At 33.4% G+C, this 20753-nt stretch overlaps 1 protein-coding gene across 5 annotated transcripts in view; it reads left to right on the top strand.

Annotated features, from left to right (window-relative positions):
- The window catches only part of Ssh (Protein phosphatase Slingshot), a 108595-nt gene that overhangs the window by 39620 nt on the left and 48222 nt on the right, over nt 1–20753 (top strand). For 4 of the 5 annotated variants that reach the window (XR_012046305.1, XM_072887953.1, XM_072887952.1 and 1 more), the window contains one exon: nt 9142–9301. Coding sequence is in view for 4 of the 5 variants with exons in the window: in XM_072887953.1 (XP_072744054.1) it covers nt 9142–9301 (160 nt within the window). In the remaining variant the exon portion in view is untranslated. Of the gene's footprint in view, nt 1–4876; nt 5097–9141; nt 9302–20753 lie in introns of those variants that run through there. The other variant, XM_072887956.1, reaches the window with a different exon arrangement.

Consider the following 20753-nt stretch of genomic DNA (forward strand, 5'->3'; position numbering starts at 1 on the left):
TAATATTTCGCATACTTTAGAGATCTTCAGAAATATATCAGATTTCGGTCAGACAATTGCATAAGTCTCTTCTATGTTGATCATAATTTAAGTTGCAAGTAATGCGATTTCGATACGAAGACGACCAAGAAATAGGGCAATCTTTTTTTCTTTCCCCTACACTTCTTTCCATATACTTGATCGATTCATGTATTTGAACGTGAATACACAGAGTGTTCTAAAAGTCGTGCGCTCTGTATCGATTATAGATTTCGTAAAATCACAGGCAAAATCAAAGTTTACTTTTCTATAAAAAAATTTAATAAGATTATCTTCTTTATAATTGTTCGGAAATGAGATTCTTCGCGTCGAAAAATAACAATTTTGCTGAGATATAGATACATATGTAATGTGAAAAAAATATCGTATTATAAAAAAGATTAATACCACGCTGCGTCCGTCGCGAATTTGAAGGTGCGTCGTGTAATCAGTGTACGCCGACTGCGATTTTTTCGGACTCTGCGCTTTGTAACGGGCGGTACCGGTACGTGACACACTTTGCCGACTTGTGCGAATCGTATCCGGCTCGTAAGATCTCTTCGGAATACGCCAGAATGACAATCGCAGATGCAATCTGCGATTGCATACGGAGCTGTGCTCTTCGACGATGGATTCAGTTTCGCTGAAAGTATCGCCTGAAGAGATTCTACGGAGTACATGTACCGTTTTGTTGCAGCTTTCAAATATAGAGACTCATTGTGTGTGTTTTTAATGATGTAAGATTTTTCGTATTAATTTAGAAAGTTTTTTTTAAACACTTCAGATCTGCGAAATATTTTTCAACAATTTTTTTTTATACTTTTCTATCAGGATGTGTTATTGAAATAAGTTGTTAATAATTATTTTTAATTTTAAATTATTATTTGAGAAATATTACTTGTACATATTTTGTAATATGTTTATGATTTGAGCTGCCAAATATGGGTAGTAATTCAAGCTTAAAAGTAGAAAATTTTTGCGAAATTCGCGGTTATAAAGTCACCTCGGATTATATTGCAAGTGTCAGTACAGCACTTGTAATATATTGTAATACATTCAGACAAAGATATAAAAATAATATAACATACTTTAAAATCTAATACATTGTGTTGACTAAAAAAATTTATATATTAACTTTTCATGAAATATTTAAAAATTACATAAAATTAATATTTTACTATTAAAAAATTACAAGAATATTCTATTTAATTATTTTTTTTTAATTAAACAGTTTAAAGAAGTTTTACGCGTATATTTAATTATTAATAGCTTTTTACAAAATTGAAAAGAATTAATAAAGATATTCTATATTCTATATGTAAATATATTATCGATCAAAAATTAAATTATAAACCATATATGAAATATTAATTAATAAAGTAATTCAGTTACTATTTTTAACTAATATTTTATTGAAACAATTTTTATTAATTTCTTGATTTTACATATTACAATTTTCGCAACTCTTATTTAATGTTTTTTTAATTAAAAACTAATAATTACAAACGTATTTATTCATAATACGTACGTATTTATAAGTACGTGTTATTTTCTTTAATTCTTTTGTAAAGAAATAATCACTTTTCGTAACAGTACTTTTATACATACGTATTCCCCATATCAAGAATAGACATGTGTACACGACGAGCGTACTTTACATCGGAATGACGTCACCGCTCCATTCGTATTCTTGCGCGCAGATTTTGACTGCCGGTCACGTTTGCGCAGATTTTATGGACTTTTAACGGTGCTGGTGCTGGCAGTCCGGGTCATTCTTATCTGCATTGCCCCACAGTGTTATTCTTAAATATAAAGATTGAGCGTTCGGCGCCAGTTCAATTTGCGAGACGCGCGCTCTCGATTACGATCAGGCTCTCGATTTGGCTCTCTACTTTTCTGCCTTTCTTTTTCTCTTTCGTTGACAATTGAACAATCGAGATCATTGTACATATATGCGAATCTACACGTTACATTATATCAAATTAATACAAAATTGAAATTAAAAAATTTTCACCTAACAATATGTTTCTTTCGTTCTAAGATCTTGTGTCTTAATATTCGATAAAATAATTTTCCTCGCACTTATATTTTTTGATATAATTATTTATTAATTAAAGTTTAATTTAACAAAACATTAATTTCAATCTTTTCTTTTATGAATTTGTAATAATGTCAAAAATATTGCCGAATAAAATTATTAATTGCAATTGTAGACGTATTTAAATTTAGCTTAAGAAATTGGATCTTAAAAAAATTGAGAAATTAAATTTAAATCTTATTTTTTAAATTCAAAAAGAGAAGAGAGAAAGAAAGAAAGAGAGATAGAGAAAGAAAAAGAAATTCATTATTTTCTCTCACAAATTATATTGGAAAAATGAAACAAAATAAGACGTTAAATAGAAACTATTTTTATGATAAATTTTTTAATAGTTTATTTTAGTATCTTATTCGCTCAGCTTTCCCTTTACTATTATCGATTCATATATTGCTATTAGGGCAGATTATCGATCAGCGCTATTTAGATCAATATACTCGAGCGAATACTCTAGTAATTATACTCATAGTATTACGATGTTGCGATCGTTAAAATATTTCTGATCTTTTATGTTTTTGCCGCTCCGAATATTTTTTACTTCTTTTATAACGCATTTGTTTCACTTATCTACGAACCGGATATAATACATATTTTACGAGCATTGTTATTAGTGCGATTTTTGTTGTTTGTTGTAAATGTTACATTGTGCAAAGAGATTTGGTCTGCATCAACGAATCGCCGATGGAAGTTAATTATATCTTTATTAGCCGTTGCAAGATATAATTGAAACATTTTTTACTTTTTTTCGTATTTTATGCAATTTATTGAGATAAACTATTTTTTTTTTTTTTTTACAAATATTCTTCTTTAATTTTTGTTGAGTAATATTGATATCTTTAGCAAATTAAAAAATATTTTCTGTAAGGATACGAAATTACTTTTCTTTACTTACAATTAATAATGTTGACATGAATGTATTATGTATAAAGTTTTTATTTTTTTTTTAATATAAACTTTTAGAAACATTGATTTCTTAACTTCTTAAAATTTTACATTTAGTATGAACGTTGTAATATATTTAGTCAAATTGTATTACAATATTTTCACAACAAAATTATTTTTTGTTTTAATTTTATCGATAGGTACATGCAAAATGTAAAAACGACAAAAATTTGAAGAATTTTATTAGATTGTAAAAATAATTATTAAACACATTCATCTACACATATCCTTTTTTTAAAAAATATATTATTTAAAAATATTTTATTATTTGTATTGTACACGCAATTATTTTTGCTCCATTATTCTTAATGATTATTATAGCATTATGTATATTTTATATTATTCTTATTATATTTTTATATCTATATACGTATTTAACAATATTTCATGCTTGCTTTTTAGAAAAGTAAAGTCATTCTTTCTATCACTCTTGTGCTTGCAATTTCTTTTAAGTTGAATGGCAATAGGATCAAATTTATCAGTAAATTATATCTGCGCGCGTCTATTCTAGTTCAGCCATTCTGACCACAACGCGGTTATGTCATCGTTTTCACGATGAACGACATGCAGTCGGGTTCGGCAGTACGTTGTATGTTGCATGTACCATGAACTAAGTATAATATACGAATGATATATCGCGTTTGATAAGCGCGCACTGTGCTTAGAAGGCACACGGGTCGATCATTTATTGATCTCATAAAGAAGCCGGCCTCTCTTGATTTGTACCGCGGTATATTCATTGCGTTGCGGACTCCGTATGGTCTGATGTATTCAAAGTTCTCCAGGAATATCGCCACACGTGCACCGCTATTAACATAAACGTTATTTACCTTCGAAATACGCGGTATTGCCTATCATTATTTTCCGATTTTCGATGGATCTCGTAAACCATCAGCATACATAGTACCATCTAGCGAGTAACGTGTGCAATCTGCGAAAAAGATATAAATTGTAAAAGTAAATAATATTAATTTATGTAAATTTTTTACTTTTATATACTATAATATCTTTTATTTTCCTATCTGAAATCTGAAAAGTAGAGAATTTTTTCTGTGACATTGGAAATTTACGAAATAATCTTGTCGCGTGTGTACTTGAAACACGCGATAAGATTACGTACACTTATTATCGTATTAGAAGATTAATACCTATTGAATAGACAGTAACAGATGCACAGTGATTGAATTATATTTTCTTCTATTCCAAATTAAAATATACGCGCGTAAAATTTGAATCATTGCAAATACGTACGATAAACATCGAAGAGAGAGAGAGAGAGAGAGAGAGAGAGAGAGAGAGAGAGAGAGAGAGAGAGAGACGATAGTTGTGCATCTTGCTCGCCACTGCGATTTCCACGAATTTCTCTCGTGTCGACCCTATGCAAATACATATGTATAATATAAGGAAAGGCATATATATGATCTCTCTATCTCTCTCTCTCTCTCTCTTTCTCTCTTTGCGCGAGCTAATAATACAGCCAGCCGATATATAACCAGCGAGCAAGCGAGCGAGCGAGTGTTTTGCTCGGCGTGTGTGGGTCCAGTGCAGAGATCCGCCCACGTATTGCCGTTTCGTTCTATCTTAAATCTCGAGATGATTTTAGTATCCCGCCGGTTTTGCGCCTAATCGCACGCGCGCGCGAGGCATATTAGCATCTCTCTCGGTGAAGACGCGAACAATTATCGGATCTCTATTGTTAGGAAAAGAAAGAGTATTTCCTGAGTAAAACCAAACGCGTAATCGTGATTGTTAGATTTTATCCAGTAAACGTTCGGGATCATCGTGTTTCCGCGGTGATTTTTTTTTTTTTTTTTTTTTTTTTTTTTTACTACGATTGTAAGAATATATTTATAAAAAAGGGTTATTTATTTTTATATACATATAAAGAAAAATTGTATTTAGTGAGAACTTGTCGATTGATTTTCGTATAGTTATCGTTATCTCGCGAGTGCATCATTACGGAGAATTCTGAGGGGAACGCCCCTGCAGCATCCAATGCAGGGGTACCGACCATTTACCTGAACGACGGCTACGTCGACAGGTAAAGATCGTTTTGTCGGAGAAAAGATGGGGTCTCCCCGTCTCGATTAATTCTTTTCATGGTCCTGCTGTCGGCTATCTCTTCGCGTGCGGATAGTCTGAAAAGATTTCATCTCGATTTATCATGGCTGCGTCAGCTGCTGTGCGTTGCTTTGTAAATATCCAGGCATAGAGATATTCAATCTATTGTCAGTGAACGAAAAATCTGCCTTAGCGCCAGATTTAAAAATATCTTTTCTTGTGTGAAACAAGGAATGCACAATGTCGTAAACTTTGTGAATTTTATGTTTCAGCGAGAAATATAAAATGGAGTGATCATGTGTATGAAAAAGAGAGGAAAACATGATGAAAAGATAAATGATAAAGAGAGATATTATTTAGTAATCTAGTTATTACTTAACAGATTATTTACTTTTACATTTCTCATCGAATTTTCTCTCTCTCTTAGATATCGATGTTTTCTTAGATAATTTATAATTATTATAATTATTTATATTAAATTTATAATTCTCAGATAAATTATAATAATAATTTATAATTTTCTTAGATAATTAATTGACGATTTCTTAGATAATTATCTTACTCTAATTTTTTATAGTATATATTAAGTGACACCAATATTAACAAAAAAAAAAATTATTACAGATGAATATTTGTGTACTAGTTTTGAATATAATATAATAATTGGGAATATTAATATTAAAAATGTATACAGTATATATATCAATGATTTTAATATTCGTTAAATCTATCTTCACTAAGTATTTTCATTATTCTTCTTTGGATATTTTTTCTAATGTTCATTAAATCTATCTATCTTGAAATATTTTCGTTATATTCATCTCTTATAAATATCTTGATACCATAGAGGATAACGAAGGGCGCTTTCGTTTACCAGCGACGATATTTACAAAATATTCTCGCGAAATCCGCGCGTTGGTTTCCCCTTGTTATTTCTCGACTCAGGATCAGACACGCCGGCGTTATTTGAACGGGCCGCTCGCAATTTATTTGGCCGATCATTCTCGTTAATTATGCAGTTATGCGTCGCACGATAGTTGGACGAGCCGCGCGGTCTATCGTTAAAGCGCCGAACGAGAGATTCGCAGCCTTGAAAACCTTTAACTGTGACCGAGCGAAACTCTACGCTAGCTAGCGAGTCGGTTGTAGAAAAAAAAAAAATGCAAGGATGCCGTTGTAAAATATATTGTAAACTACGTTTATACGACGCAGCGTGTCTCCTTGCGTGTCTTACGCTCGCTGCGTTTAATGTTCTGCGAATTGCTCGCCCGCTTACTTACGCATATATACAAACGCGGCGCAGAGTGCATAAGAGACGATAATGTATTGCCAGCTTGGCTCTCGAAGCTTCTTCCTTCGCAATTAAGGTCGATCGGAGTAATTGACCGACAATGGAATAGGCACGTGGGAGCGCGATAATTTTAAAGAAATAAAATTGATAACTTTTATATAAAAGCATTAGATAATAAAAAGGTACTATGCATTTAATTATTGGTACAATATATCGTTAGAAAGTCATACGACCTTTTTTATTGCAATTTGTTGCTAAAAATGAAAAATCATATTATCGCGGTTGACTTCTCTCCTGGAGTCGTTAAAGAACAGGAAAGCAGCAATTTTCGAATTCTGGCATAATCCAACTCGACTATAATTAGATCTGCGAAGGTCGAATTGTTACATGTGTGTCGGCGAAGAGAGGGACCAGAGCATCGAATATATTAAATTTTTTTATATAATAAGCCAAACATGAATATACGATTTCTGAAAAAAAGTTGATATAATGAAAAACGTTATTGAAAAATTTTTAGTAATATTTTTTTATTTATTTAATAAAACAATAATAACCGACGTTTACTTTTTTTAACATTTTTTTCTGCAAATCACCTTCAATTATGCGACATTCTGTACATACGTTCATAACATGATAATTTAATTTGTATATAAAGTGTGCGAGATTTATATCGGTTTGATTAATGACCAGAAGACCAAACCTGATCGCTTTATAGTGAATATTAAGAGAATGTCGAGTGAGATTTACTTTCTTGGCCCAATTTGTTAATAAGCTCGTGCGTGTAATTGAGCCGCGTTATGGTAAGGTAATCCAGTTGTGTGAAAGTTATCGTCGTGGCTCTCGATAACGCAATTAGAGAGAGGCATTCAAGAATCAATATATCGATTTTGACGATGATAGATTTTCACTTTAGTTTCTCGGCGCGGATTTGCTCATTCGTCATCATCATTTTCGTCATAATCATCATCGATGTAGTACATTTACGATTTGAATCTGATATGAAACGTGGTCGTGATAACTTCATCGCCTGGATTAGTTCATTTCAATCTAGTTTAAATGAAGTAATACTTATCGATAAAGCACACCTGGAAAGTTTGAACATACAACGTCGAGAGATTAATAGATTATTAGTGAATATTATTTGAATGAGATTAATCGCTTTTAATTAATCGGTTTTAAATATTTTTAAGTAATTATTTTTTTTTTTTTTATATATCTGGTAATTGTATAACATCAACAATAAAGTAAAGTCTATAAGATCGGTTACAAAATGTAAACGTTCTAATGTAACACGTTACGTGTGACGCTGAAGAAAATTATTCACATGTCATAGTAATTATGCGGCAATATAAATACGCTTGTATGCATTCTTATATTCCATAGTAAAGTCTCAGCGGAAAAACTTCCTATCGTAAACGTGCGATAGCGGAAGTTTGCGCATATTCCAAATGTGGTACGTGTGTGTATGCGCGCGCATTGTCTGGTCAGCTGGTCATTATCATATGAGAATGTGACGGTTTACTTACCATGAGAAAATGGCATCGCCAGCGTAATCGCGACTCGCATACGCGATTCAGACACGTGGTTATCATCGTTGAAACTATACGTGCGTGCGTAGAAAGAAAAGCCTCGTTTGATTACACCAAGTCATCGAGAGAGCGATTACTCGACGATAATGAAACGCGCGAATAAAATATAATGGGAACTTGTTGATGTAGGTGAAGCGTGAATCGTGCCACAAGTGCATTTTTCCGCAAATTCGCATAAATAATTCTATTTAATTGTATTATAAATAAGCGCACTGTAATTAAAATAGAGCTAATTGACGACAATGTCGGTCAATGTTAATGACCCACAGATATGACACAAAAAAAGGTCAAAGTGACTTTATTGTACAGTGTATATACGAGATGCTTTTAAAACATCTCTTAATCTTTAACGATATATTTCTTGACTCAGTGTGATGATAATTTAATTAAAAATATGTGTTTTCAAACGCGAACTGTGTTTGATCGTAAAACGATTAAAAAATAAAATTGTGTAATGTACACATTATTAATTGTAATGTAACGTTTTATGCTTCATTGAAGTTTGAGTGAATGTTTCGATAATACATTTGTCGATCACAATTTCGTACTGTTGTATTGGTAACAACTTTAATTAACTTAATGAATTAGATAATCGCGAGTTACTGATTACAATGACCGTAAAAAATCAGCTGAGCACACGAGTAAATCAATTAATATTTCAGTTATCTTAATGTCAAAGATTAAAATCGACAACTGTCTAGAACTATCAAACTGCATCAAAATTCTTGCCTATTCTTTATCTAATCGACGTATATCTATTATTGTTCTTTAAAATGTAAACTTTAGTATTTCTCATCAACTTAGGATGACAGAAACATATTGTGCACTTATCGCATCAAGATAAAAATACGAAAATAAAACAATTATTAAAATAATTAAATACTTTAGTTTGTTTTACGCTGATTACGCTTTATAGTAGTAAGTTAGAAAAAAGTTTTATGTATACGTAATTTTTAATTAATAGTTTAATAATTATTGCGCAAATCGCAAAATGGCAGAGGACTTTTATGTTCAGTTTGACCTGCTCCATCTGCTCTAGAGAGGTGGGGCGGTAATTATCGGACACCCTGAATATCGACTTTGATTACGATTGACTCACCAGAATAATTTGATTATTAAAGTATTATTTTCTGTTATTTTTGCAGTCTGAGCGAATGTTACTTCGCGGGCAAAGGCGCTGCTCTGGTTTTACCGCCGAATGAAAGGGCTCGCCCTTCGAGACGAGTCTCGGCGGCAGGATGCGATATCCAGCAGCACCTACAGTCCATGTTTTACCTATTGAGGCCCGAGGAGACTTTGAAGATGGTGAGTACAAAAAAGATTTTTTTATAAATTTTATACCATAAAACCGTTTGATTTTCTCTCGCAATTGCAAATGATGGTGGAAATGATCGATTTTATATATGTATTTATGTAACATCGAAGATTTCTAAGGAGAGGAGAGCAAACGCGTGACTTAAAGCACGATACTCTATTTACGCGAACACTAAAAATATTTTTGCTTCCGCGAATTGGCAATTGTAAATTGGCAACGATTTCGATGATTACGTAGCAAGGCGATATCTCGTCACGGAGTTTCCGCCGTTCGAACCAGCTCGATTGCGCGATTTGCGGGTAGGATTGCGGGACAATCTCGCGCGGAGTCACGTTTCGGAGTGGTTTCTTTAAGACGCGAACGGAGACCGTGCGGTCCTAATTTGCGCGTTCGAGAAATTGGCAGCTCGTTGCCTACGCTCGCCCGACCCGACTCCGAGAATACTCGAATTACAGCGGCTTTACTATTCTGTTCCGACCGAGGAACTCGTTGGAGAATCGTGTAAACATACAGCAAGCAAATATACTCTACCTGCCGTTGCACAGGCTCGATGAGGAAGTTAGCAGTCGGTTATCTCGGGAAAAAAAAAAAAAAAAAAAAAAAAACGTGTTCCAACATATAATTCGCGATTCCGTAAACCGACTCTTTATATATCATTATCGCGTACAAACATACATTGTCATGCATAACAATTGAGATCCTGAGACCAGAAGCTAAATAAAACTCGCTTTGTGATAACTAGAATTCTGTGTATAATTTTATGTGTCGTATCTTAATCTCTTTGTACATTCTGATATGTAGTGTGTGTATATTTTACTCTTTAAATATTTTGTGTATTACGAGATGTAAAATTAAAAATAGAATTTTATCCTGAACTCTGTCGTTAGTTATAGATCTTGTCTAACAACAAAATAAGACTAAGATATGTAATTTTATAATATTATTAATTAAAATATAAAATATTCTTAAGATTGAATGATCTAGTTTTTTATTTAATTTGTTATTTTTAAAAAATATAATTTTTGTCTGGCATTACTTTTCATTTTCAAGATTTTAACTAAAGAAATTTTCTAATAATAATTTGTATTTTAAAAGTATCGTATACAGAAAGTATGAATTTATATTGTGACTTAAATCGATTTAAGAAATAATATAAATTATCTCAAAAAAAAAAACTCGGCGCGAATTTTAACAGCTAAAAAAGCATCGATTCTTAAAAAGAACAATGTATATATAATATTTTTATTTGAATTGACTGCATTGTGAAATATACATCGGCTATGCGTGTGCTACGCGTAATTAATGACCGCAGGATTAATTAATGCACTTCATCTTTTCTTCGTGCGTCTGGCAATTAACAAGTCGCGGAACTTTTTTCCTCAAGACAGGGACTTTAATTTCCTTTACGAACTGCACGGAAGCGATTCCGCCGTTATTCTTCTCCATACAAGGAAGTTCCGCAGAGTCTATAATATTTCCGTCGGAGATACTTAAGTAATATATCTTCAACAGCGGCTCTTCACAATGCGTTCTCACATAAAGTACGATACATTCGTGCAAGTCTTCCTTGATTTTAACAAAAACTTCGAGATTTACATAAGTAGTTAGCAATATATTTGATTTTTTTTAATGTTACGTAGTTATGTAGTATATATAGCCCCTTTTTCTTCGATATTTTTTTAAGTACAAATTAACTTTAGATTAGTCAAAAGGTTTGCCTATAATGGATCAAGATATTTTAAATGATACTCTAATTTAAAATAAGTTCAAACAATGATTGAAACAATAGACAACTATTAATATTAATGCTATAATTTCTTCTTATGATTCACGTTTTTATTTTATTTTATTTATTTGCTTGAAAATTATATAATTATTATGAATATTATAGTCATCTAATATTATATATCATTTAATTTGAGAAGCACATTTGAATATTTAATCTAGAATATTTGATGTGCATACATGTTGCCAATGAATAATTCGCCGTAATACTAGTGACGGAACGTTTTATATGATTCGATTTAAAATTGTGAACTCGATAACAGACGGTGCGAAATAAGAGAGGCTACGAAGATCTTGAAAGGCGCTCCGTATTGTCTTGCGCGTGTTGCGACTTGGAATTTCCACGTAGGACCGTTTCAACGTGATGTCGCGGTTGTCGGGACTGTCGCAAAGTGGGCTAAGCGCGACCCACATGCGCGGGTCGTCGCCGTCGCCGTCGCCGTCAGAGCGAAGGCGACGCATTTGAGGTCGCGGCCGATGAGCAACGAGCGCTTCCGGTCGGCGCGGATAAAGAAAGGCGGCGATATAGCCGCGGATTTTGCCGTTACGAATGAATATAAGCGAGTCGATAATCGCTGGAGACACAAGATTTTTCAGTCGATTTTTTTTTATATTTATTTATTTTATTTATAAATTTATAGGAAAGTTATAATTGTTTTATATCAATTTTGGTGGTTGAAAAGTTTTCGAAAGAACTGAATGTCATTAGATATAAATAGGATTTTTTTTAGATACATTGTTTTTTATATAGATTGTTGAATGTCTTTATACTATAGCGAGTATTTAGAAATGAAATAAATAAATATAAAAAATATTAATTTGAATTAACAGTAAATATGAAAAACTTTTTATACGAAAATTTTTTGCGCTCGAAAATTATAATTATCTGTACTGTATCTCTAGGTATTAATTTAATTTGTCTCGCATGATTTGTATACATTTAATCTACTCATACACAAAACAAAACCTTCTTTCGAACAACTCTCACCAGACGCTCAGGATATAACATGATTCATCTCGCACGATCATCCAATTTGGGCGAAAGTAGAGAACAACTGAACTTCTTTTATCGTTCAAGCTTGGATGATCATGGTTTTTGCTGGAACATTGTTTGCAAACGATTTTCTTTCACTCTTCACACGATGCATTCGAGACGATCGACCGTTAAAAGTGAACGGTATAAAATTCGCCTTTACCTTTGACACAAGCTTCCAAGCGTTCTGGATTGGGGACAGGTCTAACTCTAGAAAAAGTAAGTCGTGTTAGAAGAGAACCCTGACCCGGTTCAGAACGACTTCAGCCTGCTCTCCTTTAGTGCGAGAAGAGAAGGGGGAGAGACGCGAGACGTTATCATTTGCGGTGTCTTCTTTGATGATGAATTTTGATCGTTGAGCGAGGTTAAAAGTAAAAGTTCGTTTTACTGTTGATCGATCTTGACAGCGGAAGTTCAAAGATAGGTTCAAAGAATTGAATTCTTCCTTATTGGAATTAATTAGCAGTGAAAGAAATCGCATTGCAGGTGGGAGCGACCGAAGGTAGTCGGCATTCTCTGCATTTTAATCATGCGATTCATAATTTCGATTAGACGTATCAGGTGTCGAGTCAAGAAAGTTTCTGCTCCATTTTAAAGTAATGACACGGTTTTATTATAACATACAATTTTGTCTAATGTTAATCAAGAAAAGTCTAATGTAGAAGTTTTTAATGTTTAACGAGTGTTTTCGATGCATTTTTATTTGATTAATTAAGAAGATTAAATATAATTCTGGAGAATTATAAAAGGCACGTAAACACAGTTTTATTAAGACATATAAGTACTATATATAGTACTTATCTATAGATGCTGTGTGTTATAATAGAAACGTAACTTGCGATATACAGAGACGATTCGGTGTAACTTTACGTGATTATTACTTCTAAAAGTAGCTTTGATACACGTGATGCACATTCGTTTTCCTTGGTGGTAAAGAAATAATTACGGATAGCAGCTGAAGTCACTTGGCATTCGCGCTCGAACAGAAGAGGCGGATAAAAGTAAATAAAATCGCAAGCTCATGATTCTGACCTTTATGACTCCGGTATAAATCGCATTATAAGATAGGAGCGCAATGCAGGGGGAGCGCGTGTAAGACTCGGGCTGCATTGTGATTTCGCTCGTTGGTAGTTGAGCAATTCGCTGTGTTCATCCTCCTTCGATCAAGGAAGAAGAAAATGGAGGAAACATAGTGTCGGAGCGTCAATTCTACGAGAGCGACATAATGTATCGTTCTCGTCACGCTTCCTCTCGTTCTCTCTGTTTATCGTTTCTCCAGCAATGTCCGACGTTCGAATAGTGCACAATCCATACTGCATAAGATCGGATGCGCGTAAAACGTCTATCGAAGGAATAGAAATCAATGGAAACAGGTAGAAGAAGAGGGTGAATAAAAGTCACATTATTACACTGAATTTGAAACATTTGTTCTACTTGTTGTATATTAGAACAATCTTTTTATATAATTCTAAAATTATTTTAATAAATTATTGATACACATTCTTTTTTATATACAGAAATTTTCGAAGATTATTAGATATTGATTGCGTTGAATAAATCTGCACAGGCATACATTAAATTTATATTGTATAAAAGTAATGCCAAAGTAATGCAAGTAATTTTTTATAACCATAGGATTATTAAGAATGCATTGAGAAATATAAAGAAATTTTTAAATATTAAAATATTTTTTATAATTTTAATTATTCATTGTGGATGGAAAGAAATAATATATATATCGAGATAATCACAATCTCAATAGTTTAGAATTAATAATCTTATTAAATACAATCAATCAATTATCAATTAATAATCTTGTTAAACACAATATTCTTTTTTCAACAAAGTTTGTATATATATATTTTTATGTATCTTTGTTGTATATTTCGTTACATTTGCCTGCTTTTAATTGACGGTGTTTAACAAAAAGATATTTGCACCAGCATCAAATACATGCTTATCGGTTATTACGTATTGCAGTAATCTGTGTTTCCCGTCGCGATGCAAAAAAATATTGCCGTAACGATAAATCTCTCGTTTATTATGTCGTTAACATAACTTTAAATCGTGCCATTCCGTGGTCTTGAATGACGAAAAATCGAATCATGAAACGATCGTCCGATGAATAAGAAAGGAGCCACGATTGGCTGTACGTTTGCGTAACCGGTTCAACGCTTTTCTCTCGTCGGGATGTAAATCTCGTAGTTAATAATCCAACCAATCGTAATATTCTCGTAATCTCGAATGTCGCCGTTTGACGTTTAAAGAGAGTACGAAGAAGGGGTCAATAAGATGTGGAAATATATGGGATAACGTGTTAATTACGTTTATGTGGGAATCGTGGAATATACTGACATTTCGAAATACGACACTCAAAGAGATTATTATGAATAGCTACACTCGGTTACATATTTCACGAATAATTAATAAAGTTTATTAAGTTATTTTTTTTTATTTCTTCTTTTTGACGAAATATTTTGAAATTTAGTTTATGTTAGAAAAGAGAACTGTTAGAATTTTTAGAATAATATAAATAATTATTTTATTATCTCAGTAAAGGGCAATTTTGCGTGAATTGTAAGAATATATTTTATCATAATGTGATTATCTCTTGCTCATGAATCTTACAATGTGAGAAACGTCGTCGGTCGTCGTGTTAAAAGCCCATGATAAAAAATTTTACGCCAAATAAAACTGCCCGTTGTGATCATCCGTTGCGAGAAAGATAAATGAATCCCGTCGGCATAATGCGAGTCTCGTAGGATTAATGACAAACTAACAGCTGCAGCCGCTAAGCAACGTTGTTGCGCGTACGTTAAGCTCGTAAATATCACGATGGCGCGATTCCTCTAATCTAGCGAGAAGATGGCTGGCGAAATGTTGGACACGTGGGTGCTTTGGATGGATAGCACATTGTTACCATTATGACCATCGACCTCGTAAATTTTATCGTCGATTGCGCGAGTATTGTAACTGCCACTCGATTACCATGGAAATGAGGTTGCTATCAAGAAGAGAATGCTTCTGTTGCATGTAGACAAGTAACTGATTCCCATTGACTCGCTAAGATTCTAAGCCCTTTTCTATGTGAAATCAGCAATTAAATATATAATTTATTATTTCAATTTTTTTACTTTTATCAATATTGCTCTTGAATATTATTGGATTGAAAGAAAGAAGTAACATATTATTTATATTATTATATTATATAAAAAAATTGTCATTATTACATTTTTGAGAAGAAATTAAACAATTACTAGTAAGTAGTTTCAAGATGATTGCCGCTGAGACGTAAGTCACAAATGCAACAGTATTAATATCCTGTTAAAAGGCATGGGAAATATATTATAATAGCGTATAATAAAGTTGAATAACTTGCCGTTACTCGTGACGATATGATGTTTCTAGGTTAAATAAAATATTAATTAGCGTAGAGGTTACATAGTTAACTCGCTTTACGATAATTCCCATCTCAAAATTTCACTCGCGAGAATTTTCATTATGTTCGGTCACGTAATGACAATTTATCTCGTTTGTGCTCGCTGTAGATTATTATCCATGTACAGAAGCTATATATTCTTCAATTCTTAGCTAGTTTTCACGAGATTAACAAGGTTAAATAATGATATATAAGATACGTATTTCAGAATAATATTTCAAAAAACGAATTAATTATAATTTTAACGAATATTCACGCGAGAAATATGTAGCATAGAATATTGTCCAGCCATGTACATTGTTTGTTTCGTGGTCGACGGTCCAATTTCCTGAATATTCGCATATGAATGGCCGGTGTAAAATCCACGGAAATGCTTTTACGAATGTCGCCATTCGTTTCGTGCCCCTTACTAAAAGTTAGTTAAATTTGAAAGGGCGCATTTTGCAGAGAAATTGTCGGAGATTCCTCGACGCGCGCTGCCAAGTCGGGACCGGTAAGAAAGAAACTGGTCCCTACAAGGACAACGAGGTAAGGGGGTCGCGCGATTCGCTACAGGTCGTTTCGTCCACTTCTTTTCGGCGGGACCCCGTTACTTTTTACGCCCGTACTTAAACTTACTTGCTTACTTGTCGGTCGCGCGGGCCCCGGGATCTTTTATGCGGAAGATGTCAGTGACCCGAACGACCATTAACCCGCAATTCAGTTGCCCGCTTCCGGTGCTTTATTCTCGCGCGCACTTTCAAGTCTTTTTTTTTTTTTTTTTTTTTTTTTTATATATATTTTTTTTCTTTCTTCCCCCCAGATCGTATCGATATCGTTACGTGGTAACACTTTGCGAAAAACGAAAAAATCCGTAGTGAATTCGGATTCACAATACACGAATAGTGTTAAAAAAATACTAGATTACATTTTCCGAGGAGTAAATTACTTCCTACAATGCGGAAAATTATAATATCTTTGTTTCAAAAACAGTAGTTATACAGAGATTTTATCTTTGCACGCGCATATATGGATCATTTAATCCTCTTCCTCCAATTTATGTTTCTGAGAATCACTTCTCAACACACAAACGGAACTAGCGCGATAAATTATCGTCTCCCACGCGATCGTGGCTTTTCCGGGGTTTCATAAGGTCACGCTCCGCGATAAAGTTACGCAAATGTCGATACGCCGGATGATAGGACGTCTGGACTCACCGATAAAATCGAAATATAATTTGCGATTGAATTAATTTAATCGAGCATGGATATCGATCACTAGTGTTTTAGAATTTAGAACAAAGCGGTGCTTCTTTTTTTATATAATAATTGATAATGTCAATATGATAATTTTTTAATTGTGTTAGAGAAGAAAACAGCAAAATTTGTAAACGTCACATTTTTGCATTCGTGAAATTTTGCGAAAAATCGTGCTATTTATCATATTTCTTGACAGTTTAATTAATATTTAAAAAATGTGAATATTGCAAAGTAAAACACATATTTTCGAAATGCGTATGTATGAGAAGTTTCTACAATAGATAAGCAGATAATATATTGATCCAAAATATTATTTCAAGATATTAACAATATAATCTATTGTGAGATAATTGATATAACCGTCTCCTCTCTGACATCTTTCAAAGAAACATACATTTTGCTATCGCCTCTTACGAAACATACATATCTCAGATAATATTTTAAAAGAAATATTGAAGCACGTAATTTAAATATATTATAATTGTTATAATTGCCCTATCCTAGAGAAAGGCTTAAGGAGGTTAATCTACTCGAAAGTTTAATTAGACCACAGACTTGACATACTGTTACCGCGATACTCGCGAAAGCAGTAAGTATGTCCGTTGGAGAATTGTGATTTTTTTCCCAGGATGAGTAATTTTGTGCAGCTCGAACGTCTCGTGATTTATTTGGCGTTCCACGCCGCTGCTTGCGCCGGCCTGTGTCGGCTGGCTAACAGCATATGGTTTTCTGAGAGCGAGTTATGCCGCCAACACCATTCTTTTCGGCTACAATCTTCCTCTTGTCCGACCAGAGCGTGTCGGATCGTCGCGAAATTTACCGCGTAGCTAGGTCCTATCGCGAAGACAATTCAATTGTAAAACGATTCATCTTAGAAATTCGTCACGAGATCTGACTGTGAGAGTGAAAGAATATTATCATATTAGTCCGAAATTAATAAATTAATAATATGCTTCTCTACTTTGTACTTATAAATAATTATTAATAACTTACTGCGAGAAATTATTTTCTCGCGCTTTAATATAGAAAAATCTACATTAAATGCGATAGCTTGATAATAATTTAAAATTTTAAATAATATCTTTGGAAAGTAAGATTTATCGATAACTGTAATAAGATTGTGAGCGCGCGGGGTGTAAATAAATATTGCATGACTACTTCCGGGATTATCTCATGAATAGCACAGCAATTTATCATGATATGGTCGCGCCAAGAGTGTATTTTACATTCCATTCATAAATCGTTATAGGTAGTTATCACTGATGCTCAAGTACTTTTCTAGCTAATATTAGGTAAAAATCATATTATTGTGATAAAAATAATAATCTAATTTTTATATATTAAATAGATGTATAAAATATAAGATATGAATTTATTTTTATCGAATTGAGTATTGACAGAGCAGAGAACTATCGAGATACGAGCAAACCTAACAGTTGCAATAAATTTGATCGCAAGAAAGGGGAAAATGTTTTCGTTCTTTGGTTGCCGAGACGAATTATGTATCTCGATGTTATTTTCTGTCCGAGAAAGTTAAAAAAGACGGCATGAGAGGTCACATAAATCGCGTCGCTCGTTACTTATCGCGCGTGCGTTTCATAAGTGTCACAATTGTCTCGGATAGCACATTGCGCGACTTGTCACGACATACTTTCATCACGGCCGGAGCACGTGACGTCTCCGCGACAGCACAACGAGACGTCTGTCGGTCGACGCCACGTGACAGGTACGGCGGAGAAGAACAGCGAGATTTCATGTGGTTCCGGCACGTCCGTGCGAAATGACTCCGTTGTGTCATTATGCCACATGATAGATTTCGCGAATCGCCGCGTACGTTGCTGCGCCGCCGCGAGATTATGCAATCTCGCGATTATCAAATCACCCCGTTATTAGAAAGTACCTCTTAATGTTTTTGCTACGTACATACGCGCCGCGACTAATTTCGTACCGCTATTCTCTAATGTGAAAATTTATATTGATACCCCGGATATATAGGACAAGATATGAGGGAAAATATTAGTAAATATTTGAGTGAGAGAGAGAGAGAGAGAGAGAGGCACGTACTCGTGTTATATATTACGAGCGAAAGTATCGATCTTATATAGTCTTGATAGTTCCAGCGTAAAAGTTTGTATAAACGAAGCGATTAAAAGTGAGTGAATGCAGACGCATTCCATTTCAATGCTACTGAAGAAATCGACAACGCTTCTCGCTTTCCTTGAATCTGCTAGAATGCAATTTTGCTTGACGCTTGAATTAATTCGATTAAGTTTCTAACTCTCCTTTTTCCTTCAAGTAGCAAGATAATATTATATTTTTCACACAAAACAAGATTTAAACAGTTGAAGCTGGATTCAATGTTGGAAAATATTGAAGTAAGTATTCCAGCAACAATTTCTAAATATTCATTTAATGTGTGATATTATTATAAATACAGCTGTTTAGGTTTCTGCAGTTCAAAAATTGTGTTTAAAGTTATAATATGGAAGAATAGAATTACGAGACGTTGTAGGATCGATTTATCACAATTGTGCTTAATTTACACGACAGAATTGCGTAAACAGTGGCGTCACACAACATATCAAATCGCTTCGACAACGAAGAAAAAGCGTGCCATGAAGCTTCTTTTTTGCTGACAAAACCTACATTACACTTCAACCGCTTATGACGTTTGCATAATACGCATCATGTCAAAACATATGCACATTGAGCATTATTTTTTTTCGTGATATAATCGTGATGTAAAAAAACCGCTTGGGATTACGCGAACGAATGGAGAGCTGAACAAAAAAATTTTAGAAAGAGAATAGTGTGATGAATTATACGAAGAGAGATCTGTGTAGTAATTTCTTGAAGATTAATTCACGTCAGAATATGGAACGTAAGATAATAATGAATCATAAGATGTTTTGTGAAAGATGTAATGATTATTTAATTACTGTTAAAATAAATACACTCGACAAATTTAGGTTACACATATATTCTGTAAAATGTAGAATTTTCTTTGTTATGCTTAAATAAAGGAAGGAATTTCATCACTACACTTCATTACTGCTTTCTTAATCGCTCGAAATGAAAAGAGCGTAATCTTATTTTCAACGAGCGAAGACTGATATAAAAGTAGCACTGTATATTTATAAACATTGTATAAATCTCGTCTCGCAAAATGGCGAAACGCGACGTTTTAGTCTGATATGAATAAGAAAATAAGAATTGTGCAATTGTCAGTAGTTTTTTAATTATTCATTGACATTGTCAATTTACATTGCTTACATCTCTTATCGATGTAATCTGCGCGAATGAACGCGATCCACTTATCATCGTACAGGTGTGAAAAATAACATTAGATCTTGTTCTCAGGATTACTATGCACACGTAACGGTATTGTGTAACGATCAATAGTACAAGTTAGCACGATTAGTGCGGAGACTATCTGAATGACGCAGATATAGCCGCAATAGACTCGGATAAATCACCGTGACAAATTACTTATGTACGCGCATTTTATTACCAAAGTCGATAGCAGTCAACTTAAATCACGTTAATATAAATTCTCACGATAAAATCCCATGTTACGAGTAATAACGATGGAAAAGAAAGTTTCTCTAAATGCTAATATCAATACGTATTTTTAACTGTTTATTTATTTTTGTAATTTTCGAAAGTTTAAATAAAAATTCGTGCAGTTTTAAAATTTATTTTTCGACTTATGACTTTTTGTAGCAAACGATATAGGATATTGAAACTATTTTCAGATATCTTGAAATAATGTTAAAAAAGAATTAAAACATACAAGGTGTTTGCGATTACGTTACAGAATTAATGAGGAATTACGAAAAGACGTTAATCTCATCTCTTTGCCTAAGCACTCGTTTAATGGACGACTTGGCAAATTGTCATATTGGGTCCACCTTGTGAAACCTTTATGAAAACAATCCCGATTCCCG

Source organism: Anoplolepis gracilipes, chromosome 3 (genome assembly GCF_047496725.1).
Source record: "Anoplolepis gracilipes chromosome 3, ASM4749672v1, whole genome shotgun sequence".
Classification (NCBI taxonomy): Eukaryota; Metazoa; Arthropoda; class Insecta; order Hymenoptera; family Formicidae; genus Anoplolepis; species Anoplolepis gracilipes.